General features: G+C 35.7%; 1 protein-coding gene across 1 annotated transcript; it reads left to right on the top strand.

Annotated features, from left to right (window-relative positions):
* The first annotated feature begins 290 nt into the window (after nucleotides 1-290).
* On the top strand, nucleotides 291-6,507 carry LOC147076207 (uncharacterized). Its single transcript, XM_085940318.1, has 4 exons — nucleotides 291-461; nucleotides 1,904-2,224; nucleotides 4,502-4,654; nucleotides 6,226-6,507. The coding sequence occupies exons 1-4, from the start codon at nucleotides 333-335 to the stop codon at nucleotides 6,505-6,507; spliced, it is 885 nt and encodes a 294-aa protein (XP_085796444.1). The 5' UTR covers nucleotides 291-332.
* Nucleotides 6,508-12,483: the final 5,976 nt, after the last annotated feature.

Below are 12,483 nucleotides of genomic sequence, written 5' to 3'. Positions count from 1 at the left end.
ATAATATACCTACCTACCTAGGGACCTTCTATAAAAATATAAATCTTTCGTGTATTTCATGTAAAATTATATTTTTTTAATTCACCAGTTAGCATTTTTGATCGGAAGAGTAAGCTAAATAAAAAAAAGAAGCTTATGATATCTCAAATTATCAAATATATTAGGTAAGTATATCAAACAGCTAAAATGACAACGCGTACTATAATTTCTTGGATTGTGTTCTTATAATAATTCGGTTACAAAAAGATGGCAACACTGTGGCATATTGTCATTTCACGGCTGCCAAATTGTGTTCTGTCCTTAGCTTATTCTCAATTATTCAAACACGTAAAATGGACGTAAAACGCGAAATATGTGAGCTTGAATCTTATTGCAATGTGCAAAATACAAGCAAACCAGAATCAGACACCAACACCAACATAAAGCAAGAGAATGCTGACGAAGCCACGTGCATTTTTGAGGTTAGTTTTGCATATAGGTACCTAAATTATTATTATTAAATTTGTAGAAAGTATATAGACGTTAGTTCGTTTTTATTGTAGGTATATTTCATCGCAATTCACCACCATTTCAAACCAAACAAATGAAATCGGATGGTTCAATTTAAACGATTTGACAGATATTTTACGAGGACGCGATCCGACAACTAATCATCAGTTTTGCCAGTATCTTAAATTTAATTCAATAATACTTTGTCTCTAAAACAGCAACACATTGACTGAAATGTCACCTTGGGATGAGTATCATGAAATTCTAGCCTGCGTTATAATAGCCCGTTGTCTAGGTACAAGGACACACATTTAATTGTCGAATTCATTTATTTTAAATATAGAAAATATTATTAATGCACCCAACGATGGCCGTGAGGCTTACGCGTCGGTTTATAATATTGTGGGTCCCGGCTTATGAAAATAATAACTGAATATAGTTTTTAGGTTAGGTCGTGTTGTTTACATTTATCATTTTGAATTTGATGGTTAATGGATGGTCAGATGCTTGCTGGAACATATAAGTAAACGTCAACTCGCCAGAAATGAGTTGTTAAATAGCCAGAAATGTTTACTGGAACATTCTATTCATATTACCTAATCCAAATCGTTGTTGTAGTTATGTGTCACTGTAATCCAAAAATAACGGATTCGGTGAAATTATTATATCCCGTTTATATGTGCATGGATTTACTGCAGGTTGTACGTATTATCGCGGCCATACCAAACCATATTATCGTGCAAGTTGCAAGATTGTACAAGTACATATTTATTATCAAAAAAATTCAGCAGCTTCTAAATTTTCACGTGACCGTTCGAACTTATGCGAATTTTGCGCCTGCGCAGTAGAACGACAGTGGTTAAAGTGCCGGAAAAACTAACAACACCGCGAAGAACATTTTGACGTTTACCAATTTTCACAACGCAATACATAAAAATATCTACAATATTGCCATACGAACCATTATTGTGTGTTATGGTTACTGGGGATGGTGAACAGTTAATTTTTAACAAATTCTAATGGATTTAGGTTTTTGTACTTCTATTATATTTGAGCCGTTTTTTGCGACCCGTGTTTCGCCTATTGGCATCTTCAAGCACTATGTGTACTCACGAAAAGATAAATACACACCGATCGGGTCTCAAAAAAAAGACTCAAATGGAATTAATAGTACAAGACCTAAATCCATGTGCCTTCGGTCGATAGTATTAATATTAGTCTTGATTCTTGCTAACAAGTAATGTTGACAAAGAGTACTATAACACTACTGACATATTATAGATAGGTATATTGAAGATAACCTTTTCTGATACTAGGTAAAGATAGCTCATCCATTATAGAAATTTATATATACAACATTTATGACAATATTCATAAGAAAATAATTCAAGGAGCATTCTTTTCATTTTTTCAGCACGGAGCACACGACATTCCTGAGACGCAAGTCGCAATGCCGTACGATGCAATTACAATACAAGAACATGACATTAAGCAGGAAATAGTGAATGCTTCTGAAAAAGAAATCTGTATAAAATTGACAAGGGCTTCCTTTTATCGCAATAATTTTGTATGCGATGTATGTTATGCATTTTTCTCTTCAAAAAAGATTCTGATCAATCACAAGTGTATGCATGACTTATCTCTGAGTAATAATGAAGTGGATCTCCTTCGAGCACAAGCCTTCCAAGACCTCGGTGAATGCTTAGATTCGTCAATGTTCACTAACGATTCACAGGTACGTTCCATTCTCATGTGTTATTGCTACCTACTACATATTTGTTAATTCAAACACTTCGGAATTGAATGAAATATATATGGTTGCGTTTTTCATAGTGGACTGTGATTGATTAGTGGAATGACTGTGATGGTGGATGAGGATGCTGAGAGGGGGCGGTTACACGTAGGATGCCAAACACTGACCTCTTACGATGTTCTGTTGTCTGGTTAAAGCTGATCCTTGGTGCGTGCTCTCTCGTCCTAGCACAGTACACTTTTGATGAATTTATGCTAAATGAGGATACACCCTGTGCCGCTAACACGACACAAGTGGTCTAATTGACGGAGTTTGCACGGAGACTCGGTTGGATTTATGCGTCAATTACATTGAGCTTCTTTACGAGCTGTTTATTGGTGAATTTAAAAGCGGGCGATTCAGCTACTACGATTTGATGATTACACACAAAACTTTTCATTCGCTGAGAAATCACAAGCCAGGGACTATTTTGACGGAATGTAGTTCGTTTTTTTACCGGGAGGTTGGTACTGCTCTCTACTGCGCAGACGCAGTAGGCCCACACTCCGGCGTGTAGCGTATAAAGTTGACCGGCTTTCAACTTTTCTCGGTAGAGTGTTTACAACCTGCTTATTAGCTTATTCGATGATTACACTGGGCGAGTTTACAGGCAAATTGTAAATTCGCCAATAAACAGCTGATAAAGAAGCTCAATGTAATTGACGCTTTATGGCTTCCACGACGGTTGCACTGGACACGCTCGTTGTATGCACTTTATTTTTTGAATCAGTCTGTATGTTTAAATTACTCAATAAACGACGGTATAGTTGTAATAAGCCTACACGCGCCCGTTGTCATGAGGTAACTGAATGTTATTCAATATCTGATAATAGCTGGGATTTGCGGTGGAGGGAAGTATAGGGAAACATGGAGCCACCATAATTGGCCCAACCAATTAATATATGTTGTAATCACATGTTACTTTATTTACCTATGTCACTAGTTTCACTGTAATTCATATTTATACCCTCTATCATAATAAACTTAATGCTGAATAAAATGATCATCCATCTCTTTCCACTCATGTGGCTTTGGTTACATTCTTTTTTTGACAGTGGTTACAGAGGCTTTGACGACAACTAATTATAGCCTCTTCACTAACTTCGTATGTCACCGTCTCATATTTAAACAGCATTGAGTGATTATTTTACAGCCTAGACCAGGGAACATAGAATTAATGGGACTGATATACCTAACGGGTGTAGAATAACAGGCAACCTATCTTGGATGTAGAAGAATATAAGATAAAATTAAACACGTATCAAGAATACGTTATTCTTAGCTTGCCCTTCGTTCTGACAACTGCTCTCCGTTTATGCACTGACGATCATTCAAATTGCAACACACACTATTTTTCGTCATTAATGTGTTTTTCATTTTTGCAGGTCACACATTCAAATTCCTTCTTCAAAATGTATAAAATTGAGATATAGCCTGTCTGAATTATGTCTTAAGCGTCAATCACATTGAGCTTCTTTACAAGCTGTTTACAATCTGCCTGTAAAGTCGCCCAGTATAATCATCGAACAAGCTAACAAGCAGATTGTAAACACTCTACTGAGAAAAGTTGAAAACCGGTCAACTTTACACGCTACACACTGCGTCTGCGCAGTAGCAACCTCCCGGTAAAAAAACGAACTACTTTCTGTCAAAATAGTCGCTGGTTTGTGGCTTCTCAGCGAATGGAAAGTTTTGTGTGTAATCATCAAATCGCAGTAGTTCAATCGCCCGCTTATAAATTCGCCAACAAACAGCTCGTAAAGAAGCTCAATGTCATTGACACTTTAATCTGTTCTGTGCTATTGGCATGTCAGATGACGCCATTACATACTTTACGATGTCTATTATATAATTTGCTTTTCAAAACTGTTTTACTTGTCCTTATTTTGTCGCCAATATTTTATAAAGTTAATAAAGTACCCACAATTAGACACCCACGGTGGCTGCGCGGCTTAAGCGTAGGACTATAACGCCGTGGGTCCCAGATTCGAATCCTGCATCTGGCAAGTATCCAAGTATCCATAGTATCTACTAGTTTGATAGCTATATATTGTTACCCTCATCATTCGCTGAAATTGATCCACTGCTTGTTAGATGAAGGCCTCTCCTAGTCCCAAATCCACTTTTTTCTTCTCTCGATTCAATACCATTGTGGTTATAAACAAAAGCAACTCCCTCGTATTAAAATAATGGCAATTGAATTTTATTCTATTTTTTTAGTGGCCTGACATTAACCTTGCTAGTCTAAAGTCTGAGACAGATCCTCAACTAGTTGATTCGAAGGACGAATTTATAGAAGACACACAATGCCAAATCAAATATGAAGATTCACAACCGGGTTGCTCATATTCCGAATGCAAGCCAGTAGAACAGGTAAGAACGTTTATAATATTTATTTATTTATTACTGTGTAATAATTGTGATATGATAGAGTATACCACGTAAACACGTGCATGGATTTACTGCTGACAGTACGTATAATCACGGCCATAACAAGAAAATGGACGTGGTAACACGTATTATCGTGCAAGAGCATATTTTATAGCGGGGCGCATGCGCAGTAAAACGATAGTTGCGAATCTGCCGGGAGAAATACGAAATACAGAAATAAATCTCTTAGCGTTGCTTAGAAAACTTAATAAACTGAATTTTAATAATAAATATGACTTAAAAATATGTGTAATAATAAGATGGGGTCTAATTCAACAAATTCACATTTTATGACACTTTTTAGAATTGTAAGTTTATCTTTGACTTAAAATAAAAAATATTTTTCTTTTTAATGTTTTCAAATACACATTTATTAATTAACACAGTTGGAATCGTAAATTATCAAGAAAATGTCTCAATTTGCAAGCTTCGTATTTTTCCTAAGGTGCCTCTGGTAGGTAAAGACATCGCCTTAATAAGCGGATCAAGTTATATGTAATTCTTACGTTCTAACATATCGATTTTACAGTTTTATACATTATATTACATTATATAGCTAGTTATTATAACATATACCTTTTAAAGCACTCATGGCCGACTTTCATATCTTCCACGGTTCACCTGACGGATTCGCCAGTGTACCCAGCGGGACTTTTATCTGGACATTTTCATCTCAGTTCGTCAACAGATCGGCGCATACAATTTGTTTTCCACGTTCACTATGTGACCGGGGTATGTGGTTACGTCGCCTACTGATTTATAGTGAGCATCAGCATAAGGCTGACGTCCGGGGTCGTGTCATACTATTATCATTTCCTATCGTCATTTTAACTCTCATTTCTTTACTTAAGAGCATACATAAGTGAAACGGCAAATAATTTTCAACAGTATGTAGGACGAAGTTTTTTACTCTTCGCCAATCGGAGATCGACAGTTGAGGTGTAAGCACGTCAATTGGTTTTGTGATAGTGTCGGAAATTCTTAAATCGTGTAAAGATGACTAAAAAACGTTTCCCATTGATAATATTATTACTATCGACCGAAGGTACTTGATGGAATTTGAATTAAAATTCATATATTAAGTCATATTAAGTCGTTTTTTGTGTTAACCCATGGTGAGTCTACACCACGCCTAAAAATGCCGAAAGGCGAAACCCGGGTCGTAATAAAACGACTTAAATGGAATAGTACAGAGCTTGAATCCTTTAGAAGTTACCCATTTACTTGAAAAAGAAAACATGTCAATGAATATACTATTATTATTACTAATTTAACAATAAAATAACATTAAATGGACGCGTGTTGAATTTTTATGACAAATTATATTTCGTTCGGCTCGCGTCATTTGCATAATCCGCGCATCACCTAGTGACGATCTTTTTAGACCATGCATCAACTGAAGCCTTGATGCCTGAAGATGCTCGAAAGCAAAAACGTTGAAAAAATATATTTTAAACGGAATAGTATAAAACATAATTTAGAATTTATAGTGTAACGATAATTTTGTTTTCTAGGTTTCTACATGGATTCGCGATTCCGATAGTAGTAGACAATCCTCGCCTGATGGAATCCAAGATCGAATGATGCAGTATTCAGAAGTGACGATAGACGAAGAAAACATTAAAAGAGAAATTTTAAAACAAAATACTCCGAAGGAACTTCGTCTTATTCTGACAAGGGTAATACATTTCTCACGTAATTTGATTTGCAACAGTAGATTATTGGGTTTCCACCGTGTGTCTTCCTTCTTTACTCGACGTTTCGGGCTCGGGGCAGAGGCCACTATCAAGAGATGATATGATAATGGCCTCTGCAACGAGCCCGAAACGTCGATTAAGGAAGGAAGAAGGACACACGGTGGAAACCCAAAAATCCACTATGATAAAAAAACAACCATGAAAGCCTCAAATATTATAATATATTGATTTGCAACACTTGCAACGTAGATATCGTCCTACATCACGATCGTGAAACGTGGTGAAGTAAGTTATTGCAAACTATTTCCGCGATCGGATTTTTTTTAAGAAAAATTATATATAATTATATAAGTAGGAGGAAAAGTTAAATTTATTTTTATAGTTTTCGATGCGGAAGTATTCTCAAAAGTCAAAAATGATTCACACGGATGTGATTGCTGCTCAGGACTTAGTAATCCTAAGTTACTTGTAATGTTATGTGTGCATAACATCCTCGCTAGCAGTTATAGCTACTTAGTATTAACGTATTTGAGTTTTAACACTAATGAATATAAGTACCTACCTAGCTTGTACTGTCAGACAGTCGACAGTGTCTAACAGTTCAAAATGATTTGTGGCACATGGCCTCCGCGGCTGTTTTTGACGAAGCGCATTCTTGACGTCCGGTTTTGGGCCACCAGCACTGCTGGCCATATATCACAAATATCATGAATAATGGATTTACAAAGGCACACCAGCTGGCACTCGACCTCTTGGCCGCCCTCGACGGAGATGGGCGGACAACATTCAAAGGGATGCGGAAAAGCTGGGGATAGTCAACTGGGAAGAGAGAGCGCTGGACAGAGATTCCTGGAGAAACGTTGTACAGTCGGCCATGGACCTGAACGGCCCCTAGCGCCAGTTTAATAATAATCATGAATAATGTTGGTTACGTAGTTTCATACTGTAGATACCTACCACATCCTGTCCGGATCAATGCCATCCTTATTTTCAACAGCAAAATGATCTCCATTGACCGTAACGCGAACTCCGGCCTCACTATTTCGTAAATAACGTTCGATGATTCCACCAGCATGTCAACCACACAAGTGAGTGCTTTTTTATGTAATGAAGTCTGTAGGTTGGTATTGGACTCCATATGCGCCAATTTCGTTTATTAACAAACCCGTTTATCCCAAAACGAGCGTCATAGCATAAGTGAGAGATTATTTATAATTTGGAATCGCTGTTCGATCGTCACTCTATCCATAATTTGCTCGTCTAAATACTGATCATAAATGACAAAGTATGCGCAGTATCACACTTCCGTTTGACAGTTAACCGTTCCATAAGTTCGATCTAAGCAACAAAATAAAATTATGACATCTTGAAAACTGAAAAGTATTTCATGCGAATCAAGTCAGATGTCATTAAATTGGCGATTTAATGTAGTACCTGCCATAAAATACAAAGTCTCGAATGTCTTCTATAATAATTGAATAATAAATACCATCTTTAAGGGGTGTAGTTATGTGCAGTGGTTAAAAATTCATCTCTTAAATAAGATATATTCTTGGTTCCTTGGCAGCCTGTATTTTTATTGTAGATAAGTGATTGCACCCCTCACCCTACTCTGTCTTAGACTATACAAACAAAAGATTATGGAAATGAACAACTAGTCACTATAAAACGACTAATAATTTCTAGGCGAAAGGGGGGTGTGCCGCAACAGTGGGCAAGCTAAACGTTAATAACTTATCTATAAAATAATTATGGTGATATTTAGTAATAATATTCTAAATTCACGAAATATTGAAACCACCATTAAAAGTTTCCACTGGGTATAGTAATTTTAAGTTTCGCTACCTAATAGCAATCCCTACACCATTCCACATTTCTCTAATATGGAGAGGTATCGTATCGTTAGTGTTCTATTAAATTATGTGGAATTTCGAAATATAATATATTAAAAATAATATTGTTTATCCTTTTGATCAAGGTTGCTTGATGAAATTTGAATATAAATTCTAGTTTCGCCTTTAAGCGTGGCAGGTTCTATGTACACTCTCCAACGACGCACTGAAACGGATTATACCTATTTAGTTACTACATGTAAAACACGATATAATTTATTGTTGTCGAAAATGGAGCAAAACTGCATCACCGTACCTACGTAATTCTGGTGATCATAAATTATTTTATCAAGATATATTAGAAATAAACATATCACTGTTACAGAGTAAACCTATCCTACTCATATCAGTCAATTCCTTTACCCAATATATGGAGTTTTCCATTTGGAACTTACCAAAAATTTTGCCACAATGTTTTATGCAGTTGCTGTTGAATTTCATATGTAGGTGCACTTGTTTACCTATAAATGGATCATTCCGTAACATTATTTATTTTTTTAATAAGCTACCTTAATATGTAGTACGTTTATCATTTCTGAACGTCATTTTACCCTCACTTATTTAATAACGTCTGATAATGCTGAAATGGTTTTTTTTAGGTTTCTAAGTTATTAATTAGCTATTGTAATAAAAACAAAATATTTTGTAATACATAAAAACCTATACATACTGACCTTTTGTTTTTAATTTTCGACTTAATCTCCTTCTCACCTAATCCAGAAATATTCATTGTATTTTCCAAGTCATTATAAACAAATTGCTTAGCTTGTTTATTTTTATATAAGTAGTGGAGATTTAAAATTCGAAAGCACTCGCGGGCTATATATTCCGAAACGAATTTATGGGTAGTATCTTCGCTCCACCCTAACGTCATCTCTACGGAAATTAATAAACTTGACTATAGATAACGTGTTCAGACTCTTCTCGTGGCGTGTTTAGTATTTAGTGAGAGGTAGTGGGGGTTGCTACTCGACAGAAAAATATAACAAAATAGATCGACTCGACTAATTGATTCTATTAAATTTCTTTCGATCATGTCTGATCCTAATAGGATCCACCACATAGTGGAGGTTTGTACTGACAGATTTTGTTTATACGAGAAATGGATGTCAGCCACCTGCTCAACCTATTAGGTCCATACTCTGACCCACACACAAATTGAAAAACAATATGCGTACTTGCCAGACCCAGGATTCGAACCTGGGACCCACGATGCAATTGGCCAACGCTAAGAAATGCGGTATAGTAACAAGAGATTTAGAATGGCCAGTTTGTTACAAAGAAATGTGCGCGAATTGCGTCGATATAGTAAGAAATGATCGCGGCTGCACAACACTATTTCACCATACATTACGTTAACAAAACCAACTAACTCAAACTCGTTCCACCTCCTCGTGAAACGAGCAGACTCATGAGACTAAAAAGGGTGTAATTATCCAAGATGGGAATAGATTACAGGGAAGGGTTGTGGGAACTGATCGTTGCGGTGAATCCAAACGTAAAATCAGAAACAAATACCTATTATTGAATTGCTGGGCGCCACCTATCGTCAATAATCAAACAAGGGACAAAAATAGGAAAATAAAAGAATTTGTACAATGAAATCCAGAACCATGGCGTATATTATTTATTACACGAAAGTTATACAACGCCGAAACATAATATTATGTAGGTACAGAGAACGAATAAAACTTAACTATTTTCTCGGGGACAGTTCTTGTGGATGGCAAAGAAACTAGGATATTAAAAGAAGTTAAAACCCGCCAATAATGGCGATACGATTTACCCGTCCATTATGTAGTCGACCTTTGTCCGAAAGCATGGCGTGTAAAGCAAAACACTGAGTTTTCAGACCCGTCCAATACAAATTTAATTAATGACACTGTAGAAAAACCATGCGGAATAACCCCGTTTGACTGTACCTACTCAACTGTCACCAATTTTTCATTGAACCGTGAGTAAAAGTGGTTTTTCCATTTTATCCATGACCACTGTCCGATTCAAAGTAACATTTTATAATCAGAGACTAGCTGGAGTTTTAGGGTCAGGGTAGGTATTAAAAAATAATACAAGTTATTAGACAATTTAATTTTTTATATAAATAAACAAAAGATACAAATCGGTTAAAATCTCATCCTTACAAATAACAAAATAGATTTTGTTGGTAAAAAGTTTTCATTTAGATACAAATTAAAATAATAATGAAAATAAAATACACACTGATGACGTTGGTAAAATAAACCATGATTTCACTAATGTTGCGTAGTTTAACGATTCACAGAAACAATACAGTATTCTCAATAATCCGCCACCCCAAAAACCAGACAAGTGTCCAATTAGTGAAAGCGACGGATTATAGTGCATACATACAAAATCTGATAAAAAATTAAAACAAGTATTACGTAAAAATAGTTTTTTTGAGAAATTTATATGAGCAAATTAGTTTTATTTAGTTTCAAAATAAAGTATTTACAAAATTATACACAGGTATAAACTATGTTTAATAATTGTGATGCGGTCCTGGGGCACTTTCGTCCCTGGAACATTACTTTCTTCGCGATGAATGTACTTTTTACGAAGGAGAAGTTTCCAAAATAAACCCGTCTCATCTGCGTTGTAGACTTGTACACGCCGGACTACTGAATTTGACAATCGAATACCGGCAAATTATAGAACTTGATTTTGTGCTTTCAACTAGTAAAAATAACGGCGGATTATAGTAGTTGTCGGTTAATCGAGCGGCAGATTACTGAAAGTGTACTGTATTATATTCGTGTGAATATAATATAATCTAGAATACAATGGGCATATGAGTAAGCATTTATCTATTTGGTCATATTTTTATAATAGGGCAATATTTATACCTACATTGATTTTTTATACGATTTTTAAACATGCCAGAAAATTACATTTACATCAATCGTTATTATAATTACCATGTTTTATTAAATACATAAGTAAATTATATTTAGATTTACTGACATTGTCCTTCACGATTAGGTATATTAATTTATGTTGTGAACACCTTAAATTATTTATTCAGTAATATGCACTACATCAAATCAATAAAATGTGAATAGGTACTCGAGTTATTACTTATTTGCTCTTAAGTCTATATTTTCACAATGGCTTAATATTTATAATGCTAAATATTAGAATAAAAATAGAGCATTATAAATATTAGGCTATTGTGAAAATATAGATTTAGAGCAAATAAGTAAGAACACTTAAGTGCAAATTTTATTTATTTGATGAAGTGAAAATTAGTAATTATTAATTTAAGACGTTCACAACATAAATTAATATAATGAATCGTGAAGGACAATGTCGGTCAATTTAAATGAAATTTACATATATTATATTCGCTGTCACTTCAAATTCAGCTTTTATTCTCCGGATTATCTATGTCGTATAAAAATAATAATTCGCTAACTGCACGGCGACACTTTTGTGCATTGAAGGGTGTCATTCTCTCAGTTAATTGTTTTGCCACCATTACACAGAAATCCTTATGGTCGGGATATGCTTCGATGGGGTGACCTGGAATGTTACGCATATCTTTCACGCTTTGGAGGGTTGCCATTGCTGAGGCACACATTTCACCCACGTCGGGTGTAGTACGGATCCTTCTTCTTTTAGTTGAAGGCCGCGGCGTACTACAGACGACCTCTATAGATGCCTCTGCATATGCTTCTGTCGATTCCACTGTCTGCTGTGAGGCAGTAATAGGTACCTGTAAAAATTAATAAAACAATCTTAAGAATTTGAGTTTTCATCTCCTAGAAGTCAGTCGTAGCCACTCATCACACTGAAGTGAAGATGCGATGTTGGATATGGCTCAGCTACGTGCTGCGTATGCCAAAAGAGCATTTCAACCCGGCTTGCCTACTCTTCAAGTCAACTGAATTCCGGTGTCCTGGAAGGCTGCTAAATATTATCTAGAGTGGCGCAGAGGGAAGATAGGCTGTTAAGATCCGACATAAATAGTGTACGCTGAGCTTTGTCAGTCAAACGTTTGCATTGGCTCTATCTATTAGTGGCAGAGAGATGAAAGTCCTAGTCCAAGATATGCATAGCATAAAGATGCAAATGCCATACCTACCTTAGAAGCAGAAGGATGCAAATCCAATAATCCACTAAGATAAAATTCTCTCAAACCGTCTTCAATATGTAATTCAATTTG

The sequence above is a fragment of the Rhyacophila brunnea genome, unplaced genomic scaffold (assembly GCF_057557595.1).
Source record: "Rhyacophila brunnea isolate RB1 unplaced genomic scaffold, BYU_Rbru_1.0 scaffold_13, whole genome shotgun sequence".
NCBI classification, from domain to species: domain Eukaryota; kingdom Metazoa; phylum Arthropoda; class Insecta; order Trichoptera; family Rhyacophilidae; genus Rhyacophila; species Rhyacophila brunnea.
The sequence above is the reverse complement of the archived record's forward strand: the minus strand, read 5'-3'. Positions and strand labels throughout refer to the sequence as shown.